This window comes from Oncorhynchus mykiss, chromosome 7, assembly GCF_013265735.2.
Source record: "Oncorhynchus mykiss isolate Arlee chromosome 7, USDA_OmykA_1.1, whole genome shotgun sequence".
In the NCBI taxonomy this organism is placed as follows: Eukaryota; Metazoa; Chordata; class Actinopteri; order Salmoniformes; family Salmonidae; genus Oncorhynchus; species Oncorhynchus mykiss.
This window is the reverse complement of record NC_048571.1, coordinates 86343835-86367505: the sequence shown is the minus strand read 5'-3', so window position 1 is coordinate 86367505 and position 23671 is coordinate 86343835. Positions and strand designations below refer to the sequence as shown.

The following is a 23671-nucleotide window of genomic DNA, read 5'->3' as shown; positions in this document are numbered from 1 at the left end:
GCCATAAGACTCCTGAACATCTAATCAAATGGCTACCCAGACTGTTTGCATTGCACCCCCCTCCTACGCTTCTGCTACTGTCTGTTATTATCAATGCATAGTCACTTTAATAACTCACCTACATGTATATATTATCTCAATTACTTCGACATCTGTGCCCCTGCAAATTGACTCTGTACCAGTACCCCCTGTATATAGCCACCACATTGACTCTGTGTCAGTACCCCCTGTATATAGTTTCCACATTGACTCTGTACCAGTACCCCCTGTATATAGCCTCCACATTGACTCTGTACCAGTACCCCCTGTATATAGCCTCCACATTGACTCAGTACCAGTATCCCCTGTATATAGCCTCCACATTGACTCTGTACCAGTGCCCCCTGTATATAGCCTCCACATTGACTCTGTACCGGTACCCCCTGTATATAGCCTCCACATTGACTCTGTACCGGTACACCCTGTATATAGCCTCCACATTGACTCTGTACCGGTACCCCCTGTATATAGCCTCCACATTGACTCTGTACCGGTACACCCTGTATATAGCCTCCACATTGACTCTGTACCGGTACACCCTGTATATAGCCTCCAAATTGACTCTGTACCGGTACCCCCTGTATATAGCCTACACATTGACTCTGTGCCGTAATACCCTGTATATAGCCTACACATTGACTCTGTACCAGTACCCCCTGTATATAGCCTCCACATTGACTCTGTACCGGTACCCCCTGTATATAGCCTCCACATTGACTCTGTACCGGTACCCCCTGTATATAGCCTCCACATTGACTCTGTACCGGTACCCCTGTATATAGCCTCCACATAGACTCGGTACCGGTACCCCCTGTATATAGCCTCCACATTGACTCTGTATCGGTACCCCCTGTATATAGCCTCCACATTGACTCTGTATCGGTACCCCCTGTATATAGCCTCCACATTGACTCTGTACCGGTACCCCCTGTATATAGCCTCCACATTGACTCTGTACCGGTACCCCCTGTATATAGCCTCCACATTGACTCTGTATCGGTACCCCCTGTATATAGCCTCCACATTGACTCTGTACCGGTACCCCCTGTATATAGCCTCCACAATGACTCTGTACCGGTACCCCCTGTATATAGCCTCCACATTGACTCTGTATCGGTACACCCTGTATATAGCCTCCACATTGACTCTGTACCGGTACCCCCCTGTATATAGCCTCCACATTGACTCTGTATCGGTACCCCCTGTATATAGCCTCCACATTGACTCTGTACTGTAACACCCTGTATATAGCCTCCACATTGACTCTGTACCGTAACACCCTGTATATAGCCTCCACATTGACTCTGTACCGTAATACCCTGTATATAGCCTCCACATTGACTCTGTACCGTAACACCCTGTATATAGTCTCCACATTGACTCTGTACCGTAATACCCTGTATATAGCCTCCACATTGACTCTGTACCGTAACACCCTGTATATAGCCTCCACATTGACTCTGTACCGTAACACCCTGTATATAGCCTCCACATTGACTCTGTACCGTAACACCCTGTATATAGTCTCCACATTGACTCTGTACCGTAATACCCTGTATATAGCCTCCACATTGACTCTGTACCGTAATACCCTGTATATAGCCTCCACATTGACTCTGTACCGTAACACCCTGTATATAGTCTCCACATTGACTCTGTACCGTAATACCCTGTATATAGCCTCCACATTGACTCTGTACCGTAATACCCTGTATATAGCCTCCACATTGACTCTGTACCGTAACACCCTGTATATAGCCTCCACATTGACTCTGTACCGTAATACCCTGTATATAGCCTCCACATTGACTCTGTACCGTAACACCCTGTATATAGCCTCCACATTGACTCTGTACCGTAATACCCTGTATATAGCCTCCACATTGACTCTGTACCGTAATACCCTGTATATAGCCTCCACATTGACTCTGTACCGTAACACCCTGTATATAGTCTCCACATTGACTCTGTACCGTAATACCCTGTATATAGCCTCCACATTGACTCTGTACCGTAATACCCTGTATATAGCCTCCACATTGACTCTGTACCGTAACACCCTGTATATAGCCTCCACATTGACTCTGTACCGTAATACCCTGTATATAGCCTCCACATTGACTCTGTACCGTAACACCCTGTATATAGCCTCCACATTGACTCTGTACCGTAATACCCTGTATATAGCCTCCACATTGTTATTTACTGCTGTTCTTATTCTTACCAGGTATTACCCAAATCATTACCAACCCCCCCTCCACACACACATTTCCATTTCACACAACAGGTAAGATATTGCGGTGATATTGCAGTGATATTGCAGTGATATTGCAGTGATCTTGTCACCATGAGTGAAGTCTAATACTGAGATCCCTGTTCAAAGAGTAGCAGAACCTTCCACGTAACTCAATACTGTATCCAGGAAGTAACGAGAAAGAATCTTCTTCATCGCTCGATCGAAATCTAAAGGCAATGTTCCGCAATAAGGCTCGACTGTTATAGCTAATGAAAAAATGTTTTACCTTTCCGGTGGATTTGGGCCCTTTCCATATGCAGAAGTAGCAGATGACCCAAGCCAGAGCCAGACACAGAGCCAGTTCCCAGCGTAGCTTCCCGATGTGTTCAATCCCACTGGAGATCTTGAGGACACGACGTCTGTTTGAGCAACGACGACAAAAACATATCAGGAAAGACACACAATTAATAAAATATCTCTATAAAAAGGTATCTTTAATGTTGTTTTAACATTAGAAATGACATCTTAAACCATTGGTTGGTATCAACTGCATTTCAATTGGGGTTTTCTGTGAAATGGAATTGACCCCCAACCCTGCCCAAGACATACTGACATATCATTACATATTTCATGTGCATTATCAATTAGGTGATTGAGTGATTGAGTGTCTGTGTCTACAGTGAGAGAGAGAGGACAGATCTGGGGCCAACCCTGGCCATTGATCATCTATGTGTTCCCCCACCCATAGCCCATACACAGAGAACCCAGTACCCAGATAACCCAGAGAAACCAGGGCCCTGTATCCAGAGAACCCAGGGCCCAGTACCCAGAGAACCCAGGGCCCAGTAAACCCAGTGCCCAGATAACCCAGAGAAACCAGGGCCCTGTATCCAGAGAACCCAGGGCCCAGTACCCAGAGAACCCAGGGCCCAGGAGCCAGTACCCAGAGAACCCAGTGCCCAGATAACCCAGAGAATCCAGGGCCTTGTATCCAGAGAACCCAGGGTCCAGTACCCAGAGAACCCAGAGAACCCAGGGCCCAGTACCCAGGGAACCCAGGGCCCAGTACCCAGAGAACCTAGGGCCCAGTACCCAGAGAACCCAGGGCCCAGTACCCAGAGAACCCAAGGCCCAGTACACAGAGAACCCAGTGCCCAGATAACCCAGAGAAATCAGAGCCTTGTATCCAGAGAACCCAGGGTCCAGTACAAAGATAACCCAGAGAACCCAGGGCCCAGTACCCAGGGAACCCAGGGCCCAGTACCCAGAGAATCCAGAGAACACAGGCCCCGGTACCCAGAAAACCCAGGGCCCAGTACCCAGAGAACACAGAGAACCCAGGGCCCAGTACCCAGAGAACCCAGGGCCCAGTACTCAGAGAACCCAGGGCCCAGTACCCAGAGAACCCATGGCCCAGTACCCAGAGAACCCAGGGCCCAGTACTCAGAGAACCCAGGGCCCAGTACCCAGAGAACCCAGGGCCCAGTACTCAGAGAACCCAGGGCCCAGTACTCAGAGAACCCAGGGCCCAGTACTCAGGGAACCCAGGGCCCAGTACCCAGAGAACCCAGGGCCCAGTACTCAGAGAATCCATGGCCCAGTACTCAGAGAACCCAGGGCCCAGTACTCAGAGAACCCAGGGCCCAGTACCCAGAGAACCCAGGGCCCAGTACTCAGAGAACCCATGGCCCAGTACTCAGAGAACCCAGGGCCCAGTACTCAGAGAACCCATGGCCCAGTACTCAGAGAACCCAGGGCCCAGAACTCAGAGAACCCAGGGCCCAGTACTCAGAGAACCCATGGCCCAGTACTCAGAGAACCCAGGGCCCAGTACTCAGAGAACCCATGGCCCAGTACTCAGAGAACCCATGGCCCAGTACTCAGAGAACCCATGGCCCAGTACTCAGAGAACCCAGGGCCCAGTACTCAGAGAACCCATGGCCCAGGGCAGAACACTGTTGAAACCAGTCTCGTTCCTTCACTACACTGGGGTTGGAGTGGCAGCTAATAAGTCTTCCAGTGCTGCTGGGGTCCTGACTGAACAAGAATCAAATGCCAGACCTGGCTCTAGCCTGGTCCCAGATCTGTTAAAGTGCTGTTGGCATGACAATGACCTTAAGAGTTGAATTAGGGCCACACTGGTCCCAGATCTGATCTATAGCCGAGTTGTCATGTATGTCAATGACCATACGCGTTGGCAAGATATCACATGCAGATTTGGGACCAGCCCTGGTTCAACTCTTAAGGTTTGGGACCAGGCCAGAAAGACATCCACAGGGAATACCAAGTGACTTCATTGTATTTCAATATGGCTGCCATGGAGTCCATGAACGGACAATGCTGACCTCACAAAACTAGCAACACTTTCTGAAATGTGACATGACGATACTGTAATTAGCATGAAACTATTATACTGTAAAATATGACATGACAATGAAACTAGTATACTGTAAAATATGACATGACGATACTGTAATTAGCATGAAACTAGTATACTGTAAAATGTGACATCTCGATACTGTAATTAGCATGAAACAAGTATACTGCCACTTACACAACACTTAGTTGTTGTCAATTCTCCATGAACACCAGATTATAGTACAGATGCCATGTCGTTATTTGAGCCAGTTTTTACAGATAAATAAACCTGCAGCAACAGGGAATGTGAATTGTGGATTATAATTAATGGACATGTTTTGTAGGGGGTTGATACATTTTTCATTAAGGGCAAATCAAGTCTGAAATTCTAAAGTGGAAACGACAAACTATTGAATACACTACAAGTTTTGATTTCCAGCTGCGCAGGAAAATTCCTGCAACAACAGGATGATAAACGGAAGGTACTGCATCTGTAAAAGTGTAGGAAACTGGTTAGCCAGCTGATTCAAACTCCTACTCTGGCTCAATCTGGGAGAGCTACAGTGGGATAGGCTAACCTCTGACTACGCTAACCATAGCATAGGCTAACCTCTGAATAGGCTAACCATAGGATAGGCTAACCATAGGATAGGCTAACCTCTGAATAGGCTAACCATAGGATAGGCTAACCATAGGATAGGCTAACCTCTGAATAGGCCAACCATAGGATAGACTAACCTCTGAATAGGCTAACCTCTGAATAGGCTAACCATAGGATAGGCTAACCTCTGAATAGGCTGACCATAGGATAGGCTAACCTCTGAATAGGCTAACCATAGGATAGGCTAACCTCTGAATAGGCTAACCATAGGATAGGCTAACCTCTGAATAAGCTAACCTCTGAATAGGCTAACCTCTGAATAGGCCAACCATAGGATAGGCTAACCTCTGAATAGGCCAACCATAGGATAGGCTAACCTCTGAATATGCTAACCATAGGATAGGCTAACCTCTGAATAGGCTAACCATAGGATAGGCCAACCTCTGAATAGGCCAACCATAGGATAGGCTAACCTCTGAATGGGCCAACCATAGGATAATCTAACCTCTGAATAAGCTAACCATAGGATAGGCTAACCTCTGAATAAGCTAGCCATAGGATAGGCTAACCTCTGAATAAGCTAACCATAGGATAGGCTAACCTCTGAATATGCTAGCCATAGGATAGGCTAACCTCTGAATGTGATGTGATAAGCCAGGTAACCAAACAGGGTTTTGCTACGGTACTTTGACTCAACCTGCTCCTAGAGTAGATGACTATGAGCGTTAGCTAGCTGTTTGGCATCGCTCCTATAGCCCGGTCAACGATTGTCCAGGTTCAGAGAGATATCAGTAGCATTTCGTATCCTTAATAGCTGCCTGTGTGTCTCCCCAAACTACACCCTATTCCCTATATAGTGCACAACTTTTGATCAAGGCCCTATGGGTAGTGCACTATATAGGGAATAGTGTGACATTTGGGGCAGAGCCTCGCAGTGATACAGTAGCCTTGCCATCTCTTCTATGGCCGCCTGCCCTTTGGCAGCCAGACAGGAATCCTGCTCCCAACAACACAACATGCTGACACGAGCAGATTTGTCTCCACATCATAACATCTCCGGCTGTGCAAGATCTCCACTGACGCTGGTAGACACAAATTATTAGGGAAATGGTTAAGTATGTCAATCGTAGGCTACAGCAAATTGTTGTCTCTTGGGTTGCACACTGAGCTTCCCTCAGTTTTACCGGAGTACTGCAGCCAAACCATCAGTAGGCTGTCTGCATATACACTAATATACTGGAGCCCAGGATTGGGATAATTTGCGTTTCAATTCCAGTCAATTCAGAAAGTAAACCAAATTTCAATTCCAGATTTTGCTCATTGAAAAGCATTGGTAATAAATGGAATTGGAAATTCATTGCACTTCCTGAATTGACTAGAATTTAAATGGAATTTACTTTACATCTGCTGGAGTCACAGTCACAATAGACTGGCTACACATACAGTAGCCACAGGGATACAGCTAGCTAGGGTTGCAATGGAGCCCGCTTCGCCAGCATTGTAGAAGCTGTGTTTACTATGCTCTTATGTGGGACAATACTGACAATCCGGAGTTCCAAAACAGAGTTCCAATGTTCCAATCCGGAGTTCCAATGTTCCAATCCGGAGTTCCAATGTTCCAATCCGGAGTTCCAATGTTCCAATCCGGAGTTCTAATGTTCCAATCCGGAGTTCCAATGTTTCAATCTGGAGTTCCAATGTTCCAATCCGGAGTTCCAATGTTCCAATCCGGAGTTCCAATGTTCCAATCCGGAGTTCCAATGTTCCAATCCGGAGTTCCAATGTTCCAATCCGGAGTTCCAATGTTCCAATCCGGAGTTCCAATGTTCCAATCTGGAGTTCCAATGTTCCAATCCGGAGTCGCCAGGAGCAGCAGGCCTACGCTATCCTGCTGCTCGTGGGCCAGTGAAAGGTTCAACCAATTGTGTGAGGGGTAGGAATGGGCAGATATTTCCATCCCCCTCTCCAGCAGTTGTATTGGACAGTTCAACGGTGAGAAATGTCTCAGTCTCTGGAACTAAAATGTTGTGGTACCCAGGAGCACGAGTACAGGACATCAATAACCTGCTCCCAGACATTATAAACCTGCATCAGGACATCAATAACCTGCTCTCCAACATTATAAACCTGTATCAGGACATCAATAACCTGCTCCCCAACATTATAAACCTGCATCAGGACATCAATAAGCTGCTCCCCAACATTATAAACCTGCATCAGGACATCAATAACCTGCTCCCCAACATTATAGACCTGTATCAGGACATCAATAACCTGCTCCCCAACATTATAAACCTGTTTCAGGACATCAATAACCTGCTCCCCAACATTATAAACCTGCATCAGGACATCAATAACCTGCTCCCCAACATTATAAACCTGCATCAGGACATCAATAAGCTGCTCCCAAACACTTTAAACCTGCATCAGGAAATTGAGTCTATCATAGTTCGTGTGGGATTCAAGGACATTATGAAGGGCAGCTCAGAACAGCTGAAGATGGATTACAGAACTGATTGGTTCTCTGCTTGACACCAACAAACGCCCCATAATATCTCGCCATCTGCCCTCCCTAAATCGTGGCATTGAACAGTTCAACAGACTTGTATCCCTCCGTAACTGGCTACCAGACTATTGCAGTTCTGCGGGTGAAACATTTATTGACAATGTTGATACCTTCTGGAAGCATAGCTTGTTTTATAAGGAGGATGGGATCCACCCAAATAATTTGTGTTCCTGGATCCTTTCACAGCATTATAAGGCTGCGTTGAGACAATGACTTATCAATGACCCAAACCCAGCTCAGTTAATCCCTACCATTGAGACACTCAGTCATCAGTAAACCCCAGGAAGAGTAGCTGCTGCCTTGGCAGGAACTAATGGGGATCCATAATAAACCTCAGGAAGAGTAGCTGCTGCCTTGGTAGGAACTAATGAGGATCCATAATAAACCCCAGGAAGAGTAGCTGCTGCCTTGGCAGGTACTAATGGGGACCCATAATAAACCCCAGGAAGAGTAGCTGCTGCCTTGGCAGGAACTAATGGGGATCCATAATAAACCCCAGGAAGAGTAGCTGCTGCCTTGGCAGGAACTAATGAGGATCCACAATAAACCCCAAGAAGAGTAGCTGCTGCCTTGGCAGGAACTAATGGGGATCCATAGTAAACCCCAGGAAGAGTAGCTGCTGCCTTGGTAGGAACTAATGAGGATCCATAATAAACCCCAGGAAGAGTAGCTGCTGCCTTGGTAGGAACTAATGAGGATCCATAATAAACCCCAGGAAGAGTAGCTGCTGGCTTGGCAGGAACTAATGGGGATCCATAATAAACCCCAGGAAGAGTAGCTGCTGTCTTGGCAGGAACTAATGGGGATCCATAATAAACCCCAGGAAGAGTAGCTGATGCCTTGGCAGGAACTAATGGGGATCCATAATAAACCCCAGAAAGAGTAGCTGCTGCCTTGGCAGGAACTAATGGGAATCCATAATAAACCCCAGGAAGAGTAGCTGCTGCCTTGGCAGGAACTAATGGGGATCCATAATAAACCCCAGGAAGAGTAGCTGCTGCCTTGGCAGGAACTAATGGGGATCCATAATAAACCCCAGGAAGAGTAGCTGCTGCCTTGGCAGGAACTAATGGGGATCCATAATAAACCCCAGGAAGAGTAGTTGCTGCCTTGGTAGGAACTAATGAGGATCCATAATAAACCCCAGGAAGAGTAGCTGCTGCCTTGGCAGGAACTAATGGGAATCCATAATAAACCCCAGGAAGAGTAGCTGCTGCCTTGGCAGGAACTAATGGGGATCCATAATAAACCCCAGGAAGAGTAGCTGCTGCCTTGGCAGGAACTAAGGGGGATCCATAATAAACCCCAGGAAGAGTAGCTGCTGCCTCGGCAGGAACTAATGGGGATCCATAATAAACCCCAGGAAGAGTAGCTGCTGCCTCGGCAGGAACTAATGGGGATACATAATAAACCCCAGGAAGAGTAGCTGCTGCCTTGGCAGGAACTAATGGGGATCCATAATAAACCCCAGGAAGAGTAGCTGCTGCCTTGGCAGGAACTAATGGGGATCCATAATAAACCCCAGGAAGAGTAGCTGCTGCCTTGGCAGGAACTAATGAGGATCCATAATAAACCCCAGGAAGAGTAGCTGCTGCCTTGGCAGGAACTAATGGGGATCCATAATAAACCCCAGGAAGAGTAGCTGCTGCCTTGGCAGGAACTAATGAGGATCCATAATAAACCCCAGGAAGAGTAGCTGCTTTCTCGGCAGGAACTAATGGGGATCCATAATAAACCCCAGGAAGAGTAGCTGCTGCCTTGGCAGGAACTAATGGGGATCCATAATAAACCCCAGGAAGAGTAGCTGCTGCCTTGGCAGGAACTAAGGGGGATCCATAATAAACACCAGGAAGAGTAGCTGCCATCTTGGTAGAAACTAATGGGGATCCATACTAAATATACAAATACAGCTACAGTAGCTTAAGTAAAGAATGTCGGGCAAAACTAAATCTGAGACGTCTTAGGAGCACTTACACCTATGGTGGGGTGCGACCTGTGACCGATGTGCAACCCATGAATATAGTTCAGCTATACAGTATGGTGTAGTTCGGCTATATAGTATACTTCAGCTATATAGTATGGTATAGTTCAGCTATACAGTATGGTGTAGTTCGGCTATATAGTATACTTCAGCCATACAGTATGGTGTAGTTCGGCTATATAGTATACTTCAGCCATACAGTATGGTGTAGTTCGGCTATATAGTATACTTCAGCTATATAGTATACTTCAGCTATATAGTATAGTTCAGCCATACAGTATGGTGTAGTTCGGCTATATAGTATACTTCAGCTATATAGTATACTTCAGCTATATAGTATAGTTCAGCCATACAGTATGGTGTAGTTCGGCTATATAGTATACTTCAGCTATATAGTATACTTCAGCTATATAGTATACTTCAGCTATATAGTATAGTTCAGCTATATAGTATACTTCAGCTATATAGTATAGTTCAGCTATACAGTATGGTGTAGTTCGGCTATATAGTATACTTCAGCTATATAGTATAGTTCAGCTATATAATTAAGTATAATTAAGCTATATAGTATAGTATAATTCAGCTATATAGTATAGTATAGTTCAGCTATACAGTATAGTATAGTTCAGCCATACAGTATGGTGTAGTTCGGCTATATAGTATACTTCAGCTATATAGTATAGTTCAGCTATATAATTAAGTATAATTAAGCTATATAGTATAGTGTAATTCAGCTATATAGTATAGTATAGTTCAGCTATACAGTATAGTATAATTCATCTATATAGTATAGTATAATTCAGCTATATAGTATAGTATAATTCAGCTATACAGTATAGTATAGTTCAGCTATACGTCCAGTATCAATATAAATATAATTTTATATTTTAATTTATCCTTTATTTAACTAGGCAAGTCGTTTAAGAACAAATTGTTATTTACAATGACAGCACTACACCGGCCAAACCCGCACGACGCTGGGCCAATTGTGAGCCATCCTATGGGACTCCCAATCACGGCCGGTTGTGGTACTAGCCTGGATGCTGATGCTATACATACAGTATGTTTATATTATAAAACAATGTACTCACTCCCAGAACTCTACAACAGGCGAGGTGGAGTTGGGGTTGAAGGTGAAGTTGGTGCCGTTCCTCTGGAAATCGACACAGTTCTCTACAAGGAAACAGGGAACATATCACAGTACTCTACAAGGAAACAGGGACCATATCACAGTTCTCTACTAGGAAACAGACAGTGAACATATCACAGTTCTCTACTAGGAAACAGACAGTGAACATATCACAGTTCTCTACTAGGAAACAGGGAACATATCACAGTTCTCTACTAGGAAACAGGGAACATATCACAGTTCTCTACTAGGAAACAGGGAACATATCACAGTTCTCTACTAGGAAACAGGGAACATATCACAGTTCTCTACTAGGAAACAGGGAACATATCACAGTTCTCTACTAGGAAACAGGGAACATATCACAGTTATCTACTATGAAACAGGGAACATATCACAGTTCTCTACTAGGAAACAGGGAACATATCACAGTTCTCTACTAGGAAACAGGGAACATTTCACAGTTCTCTACTAGGAAACAGACAGGGAACATATCACAGTTCTCTACAAGGAAACAGGGAACATATCACAGTTCTCTACTAGGAAACAGGGAACATATCACAGTTCTCTACTAGGAAACAGGGAACATATCGCAGTTCTCTACTAGGAAACAGGGAACATATCACAGTTCTCTACTAGGAAATAGGGAACATATCACAGTTCTCTACAAGGAAACAGGGAACATATCACAGTTCTCTACTAGGAAACAGACAGTGAACATATCACAGTTCTCTACAAGGAAACAGTGAACATATAACAGTTCTCTACTAGGAAACAGAAACAGGGAACATATCACAGTTCTCTACTAGGAAACAGACAGTGAACATATCACAGTTCTCTACAAGGAAACAGTGAACATATCACAGTTCTCTACTAGGAAACAGACAGTGAACATATCACAGTTCTCTACAAGGAAACAGGAAACATATCACAGTTCTCTACAAGGAAACAGTGAACATATCACAGTTCTCTACTAGGAAACAGTGAACATATCACAGTTCTCTACTAGGAAACAGGGAACATATCACAGTTCTCTACTAGGAAACAGACAGTGAACATATCACAGTTCTCTACAAGGAAACAGAAACAGGGAACATATCACAGTTCTCTACTAGGAAACAGAAACAGGGAACATATCACAGTTCTCTACTAGGAAACAGACAGTGAACATATCACAGTTCTCTACTAGGAAACAGGGAACATATCACAGTTCTCTACTAGGAAACAGACAGTGAACATATCACAGTTCTCTACAAGGAAACAGTGAACATATCACAGTTCTCTACTAGGAAACAGGGAACATATCACAGTTCTCTACTAGGAAACAGACAGGGAACATATCACAGTTCTCTACTAGGAAACAGACAGTGAACATATCACAGTTCTCTACAAGGAAACAGGGAACATATCACAGTTCTCTACTAGAAAACAGGGAACATATCACAGTTCTCTACTAGGAAACAGACAGGGAACATATCACAGTTCTCTACTAGGAAACAGACAGTGAACATATCACAGTTCTCTACTAGGAAACAGGGAACATATCACAGTTCTCTACTAGGAAACAGGGAACATATGACAGTTCTTTACTAGGAAACAGGGAACATATCACAGTTCTCTACTAGGAAACAAGGAACATATCACAGTTCTCTACTAGGAAACAGACAGTGAACATATCACAGTTCTCTACTAGGAAACAGGGAACATATCACAGTTCTCTACTAGGAAACAGGGAACATATCACAGTTCTCTACTAGGAAACAAGGAACATATCACAGTTCTCTACTAGGAAACAGAAACAGGGAACATATCACAGTTCTCTACTAGGAAATAGGGAACATATCACAGTTCTCTACTAGGAAACAGGGAACATATCACAGTTCTCTACTAGGAAACAGACAGTGAACATATCACAGTTCTCTACTAGGAAACAGTGAACATATAACAGTTCTCTACTAGGAAACAGACAGTGAACATATCACAGTTCTCTACAAGGAAACAGGGAACATATCACAGTTCTCTACAAGGAAACAGTGAACATATCACAGTTCTCTACTAGGAAACAGTGAACATATCACAGTTCTCTACTAGGAAACAGGGAACATATCACAGTTCTCTACTAGGAAACAGACAGTGAACATATCACAGTTCTCTACAAGGAAACAGAAACAGGGAACATATCACAGTTCTCTACTAGGAAACAGAAACAGGGAACACATCACAGTTCTCTACTAGGAAACAGACAGTGAACATATCACAGTTCTCTACTAGGAAACAGGGAACATATCACAGTTCTCTACTAGGAAACAGACAGGGAACATATCACAGTTCTCTACTAGGAAACAGACAGTGAACATATCACAGTTGTCTACAAGGAAACAGGGAACATATCACAGTTCTCTACTAGAAAACAGGGAACATATCACAGTTCTCTACTAGGAAACAGACAGGGAACATATCACAGTTCTCTACTAGGAAACAGACAGTGAACATATCACAGTTCTCTACTAGGAAACAGGGAACATATCACAGTTCTCTACTAGGAAACAGGGAACATATGACAGTTCTCTACTAGGAAACAGGGAACATATCACAGTTCTCTACTAGGAAACAGGGAACATATCACAGTTCTCTACTAGGAAACAAGGAACATATCACAGTTCTCTACTAGGAAACAGACAGTGAACATATCACAGTTCTCTACTAGGAAACAGACAGTGAACATATCACAGTTCTCTACTAGGAAACAGGGAACATATCACAGTTCTCTACTAGGAAACAAGGAACATATCACAGTTCTCTACTAGGAAACAAGGAACATATCACAGTTCTCTACTAGGAAACAGGGAACATATCACAGTTCTCTACTAGGAAACAGGGAACATATCACAGTTCTCTACTAGGAAACAAGGAACATATCACAGTTCTCTACTAGGAAACAGGGAACATATCACAGTTCTCTACTAGGAAACAGAAACAGGGAACATATCACAGTTCTCTACTAGGAAACAGGGAACATATCACAGTTCTCTACTAGGAAACAGTGAACATATCACAGTTCTCTACAAGGAAACAGACAGTGAACATATTCAGTATTGAACAACATGGAGGTAGATGGTCAGACTAGACTAGAATAGAATAGAATACACTAGAATAGAATAGACTAGAATATAATAGAATACACTAGAATAGAATAGACTAGACTAGAATATAATAGAATACACTAGAATAGAATAAACTAGACTAGAATAGAATACACTAGAATAGAATAGACTAGACTAGAATATAATAGAATACACTAGAATAGAATAAACTAGACTAGAATAGAATACACTAGAATAGAATAGACTAGACTAGAATATAATAGAATACACTAGAATAGAATAAACTAGACTAGAATAGAATACACTAGAATAGACTAGACTAGAATAGAATAGAATACACTAGAATAGACTAGACTAGACTAGAATAGAATAGAATACACTAGAATAGACTAGACTAGAATATAATAGAATACACTAGAATAGACTAGACTAGAATATAATAGAATACACTAGAATAGAATAAACTAGACTAGAATAGAATACACTAGAATAGACTAGACTAGAATAGAATAGAATACACTAGAATAGAATAGACTAGACTAGAATATAATAGAATACACTAGAATAGAATAAACTAGACTAGAATAGAATACACTAGACTAGACTAGACTAGAATATAATAGAATACACTAGAATAGACTAGACTAGAATATAATAGAATACACTAGAATAGAATAGACTAGACTAGAATATAATAGAATACACTAGAATAGAATAAACTAGACTAGAATAGAATAGAATACACTAGAATAGAATAGACTAGACTAGAATATAATAGAATACACTAGAATAGAATAAACTAGACTAGAATAGAATACACTAGAATAGAATAAACTAGACTAGAATAGAATAGAATACACTAGAATAGACTAGACTAGAATAGAATATAATATAATAAAATAAATGTTTTTTTATACATTTTTATAAGTAGGACCCAGGTGAAGCAGGATGCATTATGGGTCTCACCTGAACAGGTGTGTTCTCACCTGTGTTCCAGTAGTGATCACACGAGGCCCAGGGTAGCTCCGTGGTGAAGCAGTTGAACAGGTAGAAGATAGCCCAGGACAGGATAACCACATAATACACATTCAAATGGGCCACGATCACCTGGGTCGCATAGCCAATACCTGTAGAACAGACAGAGAGATTACACAGGCATGAAACAGACAGAGAGATTACACAGGCATGAAACAGACAGAGAGATTACACAGGCAAGAAACAGACAGAGAGATTACATAGGCATGAAACAGACAGAGAGATTACACAGGCATGGACAAACAGAGAGATTACACAGGCATGAAACAGACAGAGAGATTACACAGGCATGAAACAGACAGAGAGATTAGACAGGCATGAAACAGACAGACCAATGACCTTATGGCTAGAATGTCCGCCCTAAAATCGGAAGATTGGGTGGTCGAGTCATTTAAAAAAAATGTTTTTTATTTAACTAGGCAAGTCAGTTAAGAACAAATTCTTATTTACAATGACAGGCCTAAACGGGACGACGCTGGGCCAATTGGTCCTGTCCAGTGTCCTGACTAGTGTCCTGTCCAGTGTCCTGACTAGTGTCCTGACTAGTGTCCTGACTAGTGTCCTGTCCAGGGGGTGTCCTGGAACATCAAGCTGCCTCACTACAGAAACAGGAGATAGGAGTATATGAGCTGTTCAGCGGGACAGAGAGAGAGAAAATACTCAGGAATGTTTAAACAAACACAGACACACAGAACATACAGGTATGTAAATTCATCGTAAGGAAAAAACACAGAGAGAATAAACAAACACAGACACACAGAACATACAGGTATGTAAATTCATCGTAAGGAAAAAACACAGAGAGAATAAACAAACACAGACACACAGAACATACAGGTATGTAAATTCATCGTAAGGAAAAAACACAGAGAGAATAAACCGGCATGGGATGGATAGTATATGCATAAAGATGAATATAAAACAATATTTGACTTCCTTTCTCACGACGTTGGATAAATAACATCAATCATTACTTGAATTAAAGATGTAAGGTCATAAGATAGATAAACATGTACAGTCAGCACAATCACCAGGGTAGGATAAGTACTTAATTACCTCTATAGGATCGGTGTCCCTAAACCGGGACAGTTGTTGCTAACATGCGCTAATGTGTATCACATCTGGCCGTGATTGGGAGTCCCATAGGGAGGTGCACAACAGGCCCAGCGTCATCTGGGTTTTGCCGGTGTAGGCCGTCATTGTAAATAAGAATTTGTTCTTAACTAATAGTCAACTGTGATTGTAATCGAGAGGGTGATTGTTTATTTCGTTTTTATTATCATTATGAAGGGAATATAAACCACAATAGTTGACTTTAGTGTTAATAATATAACCAAAATATAATTATTTAATGACATTATTGATTTATTTATTATGTATTAATACATAATCGAGAAGAAAAATAAAATGAATAAAAGGGATTATTACCTTCAAAGAGCGGGCAGCATTTCCTCCAACATGTGATGCCTCCTTCGCTGGTGAACTGTCCCAGAGCTGTCTCCAGGAAGAACACCGGGATGCCACAACATATAAAGAAGATTATATATGGTACGAAGAACGCACCTGGAAAACACACACACACACAGACACACGGACACACACACGGACACAGACACACGGACACAGACACAGCCACACACACGGACACAGACACACACACACACACACACACACACACACAGACACACACACACACACACACACACACACACACACACACACACACACGTTGACTAGTGTTAAAAGAACGGTTCTTAATAATAATATGGGGCCCAGTTTCCCGGACACGGAAAAGGTTAAGACCTTGGAGTAAGAAAGAAACTCATTTTGAATGAAGATTATAATATTGAAAGTCCTAGAAGATTCTGTTTTTTACAGTACTCAAAAGAGACAGATTGGGAGGGGATCTTTCTTGAATAAAGAAGGACTAGTGGTGTTCAAATCAAATCAAATGTTTATTGGTCACGTACACATGGTTAGCAGATGTTATTGGTCACGTACACATGGTTAGCAGATGTTATTGGTCACATACACATGGTTAGCAGATGTTATTGGTCACGTACACATGGTTAGCAGATGTTATTGGTCACATACACATGGTTAGCAGATGTTATTGGTCACATACACATGGTTAGCAGATGTTATTTGTCACGTACACATGGTTAGCAGATGTTATTGGTCACTATATTGTTATAACAGAGGTCGGGGAATATCTGGCCTCCTCTGTTGTTATAAGAGGGGTCGGGGAATATCTGACCTCCTCTGTTGTTATAACAGAGGTCGGGAATATCTGACCTCCTCTGTTGTTATAACAACCCTATGATCTTTTGGAAGAACAGCTACCCCCCGCCCCGAATGATCTACAACATGGTTGAATCAATGTCTTACCTCCTCCAGTCTTATAACACAGGTAAGGGAACAGTCAAGTAATGGCTTAGATGTTGGGTTGTCAGTCGTTGGACCCAGGTTCCAGTCCCAGGTTCCAGCTAACCTCCGAATTTGCTATAATACAGTAGAATATCTTACCTCCTCCATTCTTGTAACACAGGTAGGGGAAACGCCACACGTTTCCAAGCCCTATGATCTCTCCGGCCACCGACAGGACAAACTCAATCTTGTTGTTCCAGTGGCCCCTCTCGTTGACCGGCTTCTTGTCGTTGGCTGACTCGAAGTCCAGGGCGTCCTCTGGTTTGCCATTGATTACTGAGACTTTCTTCTCGCCTGTCATGGCGTTGCAACAGCCTGAAATGATACGAATCGATTTTACACTCCTTCAATGAGATTAAACCTCTGGTTTAAGGCTATACAGTGATATTTTGATTTTGAAGCATGTTTATGATGAGGCAGCTGAGAGAGGCGGCCGGGGACAGGGTAGAGTAGAGGAGAGTAGAGTTAGAGTAGAGTAGAATTTGAGTAGAGTAAAGGAGAGTAGAGTTATAGTAGAGTAGAGTTAGAGTAGAGTATAGTTAGAGTAGAGTTAGAGTAGAGTTAAAGTAGAGTAGAGTAGAGTAGAGTTAGAGTAGAGTTAGAGTAGAGTTAGAGTAGAGTAGAGTTAGAGTAGAGTAGAGTTAGAGTAGAGTAGAGTTAGAGTAGAGTAGAGTAGAGTTAGAGTAGAGTTAGAGTAGAGTAGAGTTAGAGTAGAGTAGAGTTAGAGTAGAGTAGAGTAGAGTAAAGGAGAGTAGAGTTAGAGTAGAGTAGAGTTAGAGTAGAGTTAGAGTAGAGTTAGAGTAGAGTAGAGTTAGAGTAGAGTTAGAGTAGAGTTAGAGTAGAGTAGAGTTAGAGTAGAGTAGAGTTAGAGTAGAGTAGAGTAGAGTTAGAGTAGAGTTAGAGTAGAGTAGAGTTAGAGTAGAGTAGAGTTAGAGTAGAGCAAAGGAGAGTAGAGTTAGAGTAGAGTTAGAGTAGAGTTAGAGTAGAGTTAGAGTAGAGTTAGAGTAGAGTAGAGTTAGAGTAGAGTAAAGGAGAGTAGAGTTAGAGTAGAGTAGTACGGCCGGGGACAGGGTAGAGTAAAGGAGAGTAGAGTTAGAGTAGAGTAGAATTAGAGTAGCGGTAGAGTACAATTATAGTAGAGCAGAGTTAAAGTAGAGTAGAGTAGAGCAGAGTTAGAGTAGAGGTAAAGTAGAGTAAAAGTAGAGTTATAATAGACTAGAGTTAGGGTAGAGTAGAGTAGAGTAGAGTAGAGTAGAGTAGAGTAGAGTAGAGTAGAGTAGAGTAGAGTAGAGTAGAGTACCGTTGTGGCCAAAATAATTTTGTGAATGACACAAATATTAATTTCCACAAAGTTCGCTGCTTCGGTGTCTTTAGATATTTTTGCCAGATGTTACTATGGAATGCTGAAGTATAATTACAAACATTTCATAAGTGTCAAAGGCTTTTATTGACAATTACATTAAGTTGATGCAAAGAGTCAAAATTTGCATTGTTGACCCTTCTTTTTCAAGACCTCTGCAATCCGCCCTGGAATGCTGTCAATTAACTTCTGGGCCACATCCTGACTGATGGCAGCCCATTCTTGCATAATCAATGCTTGGAGTTTGTCAGAATTTGTGGGTTTTTGTTTGTCCACCCGCCTCTTGAGGATTGACCACAAGTTCTCAATGGGATTAAGGTCTGGGGAGTTTCCTGGCCATGGACCAAAAAAATAGCGATGTTTTGTTCCCCGAGCCACTTAGTTATCACTTTTGCCTTATGGCAAGTTGCTCCATCATGCTGGAAAAGGCATTGTTGGTCACCAAACTGTTCCTGGATGGTTGGAAGAAGTTGCTCTCGGAGAATGTGTTGGTACCATTCTATATTCACGGCTGTGTTCTTAGGCAAAATTGTGAGTGAGCCCACTCCCTTGGCTAAGAAGCAACCCCACACATGAATGGTCTCAGGATGTTTTACTGTTGGCATGACACCGGAGAGTGAGAGGTAAATTTAGAGTAGTGTTAGAGTAGAGTGAGAGAAGAATAGAGTACGAGTAGAATAGAGGTAGAGGTAAATTAGAGTAGAGTTAGAGTAGAGTAGAGTTAGAGAAGAGTACAGTTAGAGAAGAGTACAGTTAGAGTAGAGTAGAGTAGAGTTAGAGAAGAGTAGAGTTAGAGTAGAGTAGAGTTATAGTAGAGTTAGAGTAGAGTAGAGTTAGAGTAGAGTAGAGTTAGAGTAGAGTTAGAGTAGAGTAGAGTAGAGTTAGCGTTATAGTAGAGATAGAGTAGAGTAGAGTAGAGTAGAGTAGAGTAGAGTAGAGTAGAGTAGAGTTATAGTAGAGTAGAGTTAGAGTAGAGTAGAGTTGGAGTAGAGTAGAGTAGAGTTATAGTAGAGTAGAGTTATAGTAGAGTAGAGTTATAGTAGAGTAGAGTTATAGTAGAGTAGAGTTAGAGTAGAGTAGAGTTAGAGTAGAGTAGAGTTATAGTAGAGTAGAGTTATAGTAGAGTAGAGTTAGAGTAGAGTTATAGTAGAGTAGAGTTAGAGTAGAGTAGAGTAAAGGAAGAGTAGAGTTAGAGTAGAGTTATAGTAGAGTAGAGTTATAGTAGAGTAGATTTATAGTAGAGTAGATTTATAGTAGAGTAGAGTAGAGTTAGAGTAGAGTAGAGTTAGAGTAGAGTAGAATAGAGTTGAAGTAGAGTAGAGTTAGAGTAGAGTAAATGTAGAGTAGAGTTCCACCACTTTAGGATGACACTGGGAGACTGGGAGTCTTCGACTACAATCACAGGAAATTACACTAGAGATATGTCTGACATGCATTTACAATGTGGGGTCTCCATGACCTACAAGAACCTCAACTTAAGCCCTGTTACAAAATTGGTATGATATAGTTTATAAACGGACATTCAAATAAAATCAAATAGAGCTGTGTCGTCAATCAGGAGGTCCCCCAAATGCAACAATTGTCTCTCCAATTAGGAACATCATGACACAATTGAATTTAGGTGTGACAAAGTGAGAGGTGAGAGGTAAATTTAGAGTAGTGTTAGAGTAGAGTGAGAGAAGAATAGAGTACGAGTAGAATAGAGGTAGAGGTAAATTAGAGTAGAGTTAGAGTAGAGTAGAGTTAGAGAAGAGTACAGTTAGAGAAGAGTACAGTTAGAGTAGAGTAGAGTAGAGTTAGAGAAGAGTAGAGTTAGAGTAGAGTAGAGTTATAGTAGAGTTAGAGTAGAGTAGAGTTAGAGTAGAGTAGAGTTAGAGTAGAGTTAGAGTAGAGTAGAGTAGAGTAGAGTTAGCGTTATAGTAGAGATAGAGTAGAGTAGAGTAGAGTAGAGTAGAGTAGAGTAGAGTAGAGTAGAGTAGAGTTATAGTAGAGTAGAGTTAGAGTAGAGTAGAGTTGGAGTAGAGTAGAGTAGAGTTATAGTAGAGTAGAGTTATAGTAGAGTAGAGTTATAGTAGAGTAGAGTTATAGTAGAGTAGAGTTAGAGTAGAGTAGAGTTAGAGTAGAGTAGAGTTATAGTAGAGTAGAGTTATAGTAGAGTAGAGTTAGAGTAGAGTTATAGTAGAGTAGAGTTAGAGTAGAGTAGAGTAAAGGAAGAGTAGAGTTAGAGTAGAGTTATAGTAGAGTAGAGTTATAGTAGAGTAGATTTATAGTAGAGTAGATTTATAGTAGAGTAGAGTAGAGTTAGAGTAGAGTAGAGTTAGAGTAGAGTAGAATAGAGTTGAAGTAGAGTAGAGTTAGAGTAGAGTAAATGTAGAGTAGAGTTCCACCACTTTAGGATGACACTGGGAGACTGGGAGTCTTCGACTACAATCACAGGAAATTACACTAGAGATATGTCTGACATGCATTTACAATGTGGGGTCTCCATGACCTACAAGAACCTCAACTTAAGCCCTGTTACAAAATTGGTATGATATAGTTTATAAACGGACATTCAAATAAAATCAAATAGAGCTGTGTCGTCAATCAGGAGGTCCCCCAAATGCAACAATTGTCTCTCCAATTAGGAACATCATGACACAATTGAATTTAGGTGTGACAAAGTCATGAGCGCAAAACAACACATCATCAACTCTTACAATTGATTATTTTTTAAATCATGATTCTTATCGACCCCGCCTTCCCCCTCGTCTAGTGGATGAGAGAAAGCATGAATTGACAAAGAGGTGAAGTCTGAAGTCACACTACTCACCGATATACTGTAGGTTATATAGTGAAGAATATACTGTAGGTTATATAGGAAAGGCTCCGTGACTTTAGATTCTAAGAAGAGAACCAGGACGCGATAAAGAAGGAGAGAAAAACAGGAAGTTTTGGATGTTTTTCCGCCGTCAGTTGAATGTGGTTGTTTTTGTTTTGTCTCCGTCTATATAAAGGAAGATTCCGGTTAGGCGGCTGCGGTAGATATCTCGTACCAGGCTCGCGCTGGATAGGATAACATGCAACTGCGCAGCCGGTGGGTAAAGCGCGCGATGTGATCTCCTAACGCCTCCGGTTGGACAGAAGCCACGAGGTAACCGTAACCACACAGCGCGGTGTTTCACACACCATTGTAAACTCACGCTACACAGCACAGGGAAAAAGGGGGACGGAGTTACGAAGACCAACGGAAAGATAACCAGGCTGAACAAAATGAGGAAAAATTATAGCCTATACCTCATCGACTCAGAGAGTGTGAGGTTTTATTCTCGGTGTCTGGGTATGTTGTTGTTGTTGTTTTCGTTGAGCCAGGCTAACAATCTATTCAAGACCTGGATAGATCTATAGAGGGGGGAAACTAATTCTGCCATCACTAGAAGACTGCATGTATAAGCTTGTCATGAGTGATTTAGACATTTGACGGAACTGTATTGTGAATGTACTGTATAGAGTCATACAAGCTTTTGTGGTTTCAGTGCATCGTGTAATAAATAACCTGTCAACCATCATAACATGTTTCCATAACAAGTGGTCACTACAGTAGCAAAGTGACAAATTGTCATAAACTTTATTTACATTTAAAATGTCAAGTTCTCGCTTTAAAAACCGAATGAAAACTCAAATCAAATTCTGATGACTTCAAAAATGTAATTTTTCCAAAACATGTGAATTAAACTTTTTTTTTTTACAAAACTATTTGAACAAAGTGGAAATGATCAATATTGTAAATATTAATGACCTACAAGTAGAGAAATGTTGCAGATATTAGCATAATAATTTGCTCAAAACACAGTTATTTAGTAGTTCTAAATGTATGTATATTTTTTAACCTTAGTTCAGGGGGTGTTGAGAAGGAAAGTCGAACCTAAAGAGTGGACGAGTGGCTGTGAGTTAAAGGAGTTTACGGGGTGGTACAAGTGACTATTTTGCCGAATCCCAGCCACATGATCAGCAGGGAAATGTCAAGAGAATGAAGGGGAGTCAAACCTAAAGAGCTAGAAACCATTGATTTATGAATCGATGTCAGTGGTGTTGTATCCTTTGTTGAGACAAAGGCCTGTGTATCCCAAATGGCACCCTAATCTCTTTATAGTGTACTACTTTGGACCAGGGTCCACGAGGCTCTGGTCAAAAGGAGTGCACTATATAGGGAACACAGACAGGGGTTCAGGCAGCATACAAACAACACAAACAACCGACCTGTTGTGCCTCCGAGTTCGTCAAGGCAACACACACATTCCTTAAAGGGGAATTTCTGCCAAGATATATATAGTCATTACTATATTAACAACATTTTGATCATTGAACATTAAAGGGTATCTAAACCACAAGCTTGAACGAGAGAATTTTCATTTCACTGGTAGAATCGGGAAAGTTTCGAACTTCCTGTGTATTCGTCTGCTCATAGTGAAAAAACAAAGCCTGGCATTCATTGAAAATGCAGATACTGCCCCGCTTGGTAGATGGGGCATGCCCAGAAAACTTGGTATTTTCATTCATGCAGATACCCACTAGGTAACTTGATGGCTTTGTTTACTTTGAACGACCAACACATAGTAATCTCAGAACATCTCTAGGCAGGGGGCAAGTGGCGTCACGACAGACCCAGGTTCAATCCCAGGCTGTCGCAGCGACTGGGAGACCCGTGAGGCGACGCAAGAGTCGTCCGGGTTAGGGGAGGGCTTGGCCGGCACGGATGTCCTTCTCCCATCGCGCTCTAGCGACTCCTTGTGGCAGGCCGGGAGCATGCCAGTTGTACGGTGAGCATGCCAGTTTGTACATTGCTGCAGCTGGCT

The 23671-nt window shown here is 42.2% G+C and overlaps 1 protein-coding gene across 3 annotated transcripts in view; it reads right to left on the bottom strand.

Moving 5' to 3' along the window:
* slc6a11b (solute carrier family 6 member 11b) overlaps positions 1–22781 on the bottom strand; it is a 61305-nt gene extending 38524 nt beyond the window's left edge. Inside the window, exons 1-6 of one of the 3 annotated variants that reach the window (XM_036984279.1) lie at positions 22706–22781; positions 17576–17791; positions 16478–16612; positions 15001–15141; positions 10873–10954; positions 2562–2694 (exon numbers count right to left, since the gene is read on the bottom strand). In XM_036984279.1, the coding sequence (XP_036840174.1) occupies positions 2562–2694; positions 10873–10954; positions 15001–15141; positions 16478–16612; positions 17576–17777 (693 nt within the window). In that variant the 5' untranslated portion in view covers positions 17778–17791; positions 22706–22781. Of the gene's footprint in view, positions 1–2561; positions 2695–10868; positions 10955–15000; positions 15142–16477; positions 16613–17575; positions 17792–21648; positions 22091–22705 lie in introns of those variants that run through there. The other 2 variants (XM_036984278.1, XM_036984280.1) reach the window with 2 other exon arrangements.
* Between the last annotated feature and the right edge of the window lie 890 nt (positions 22782–23671).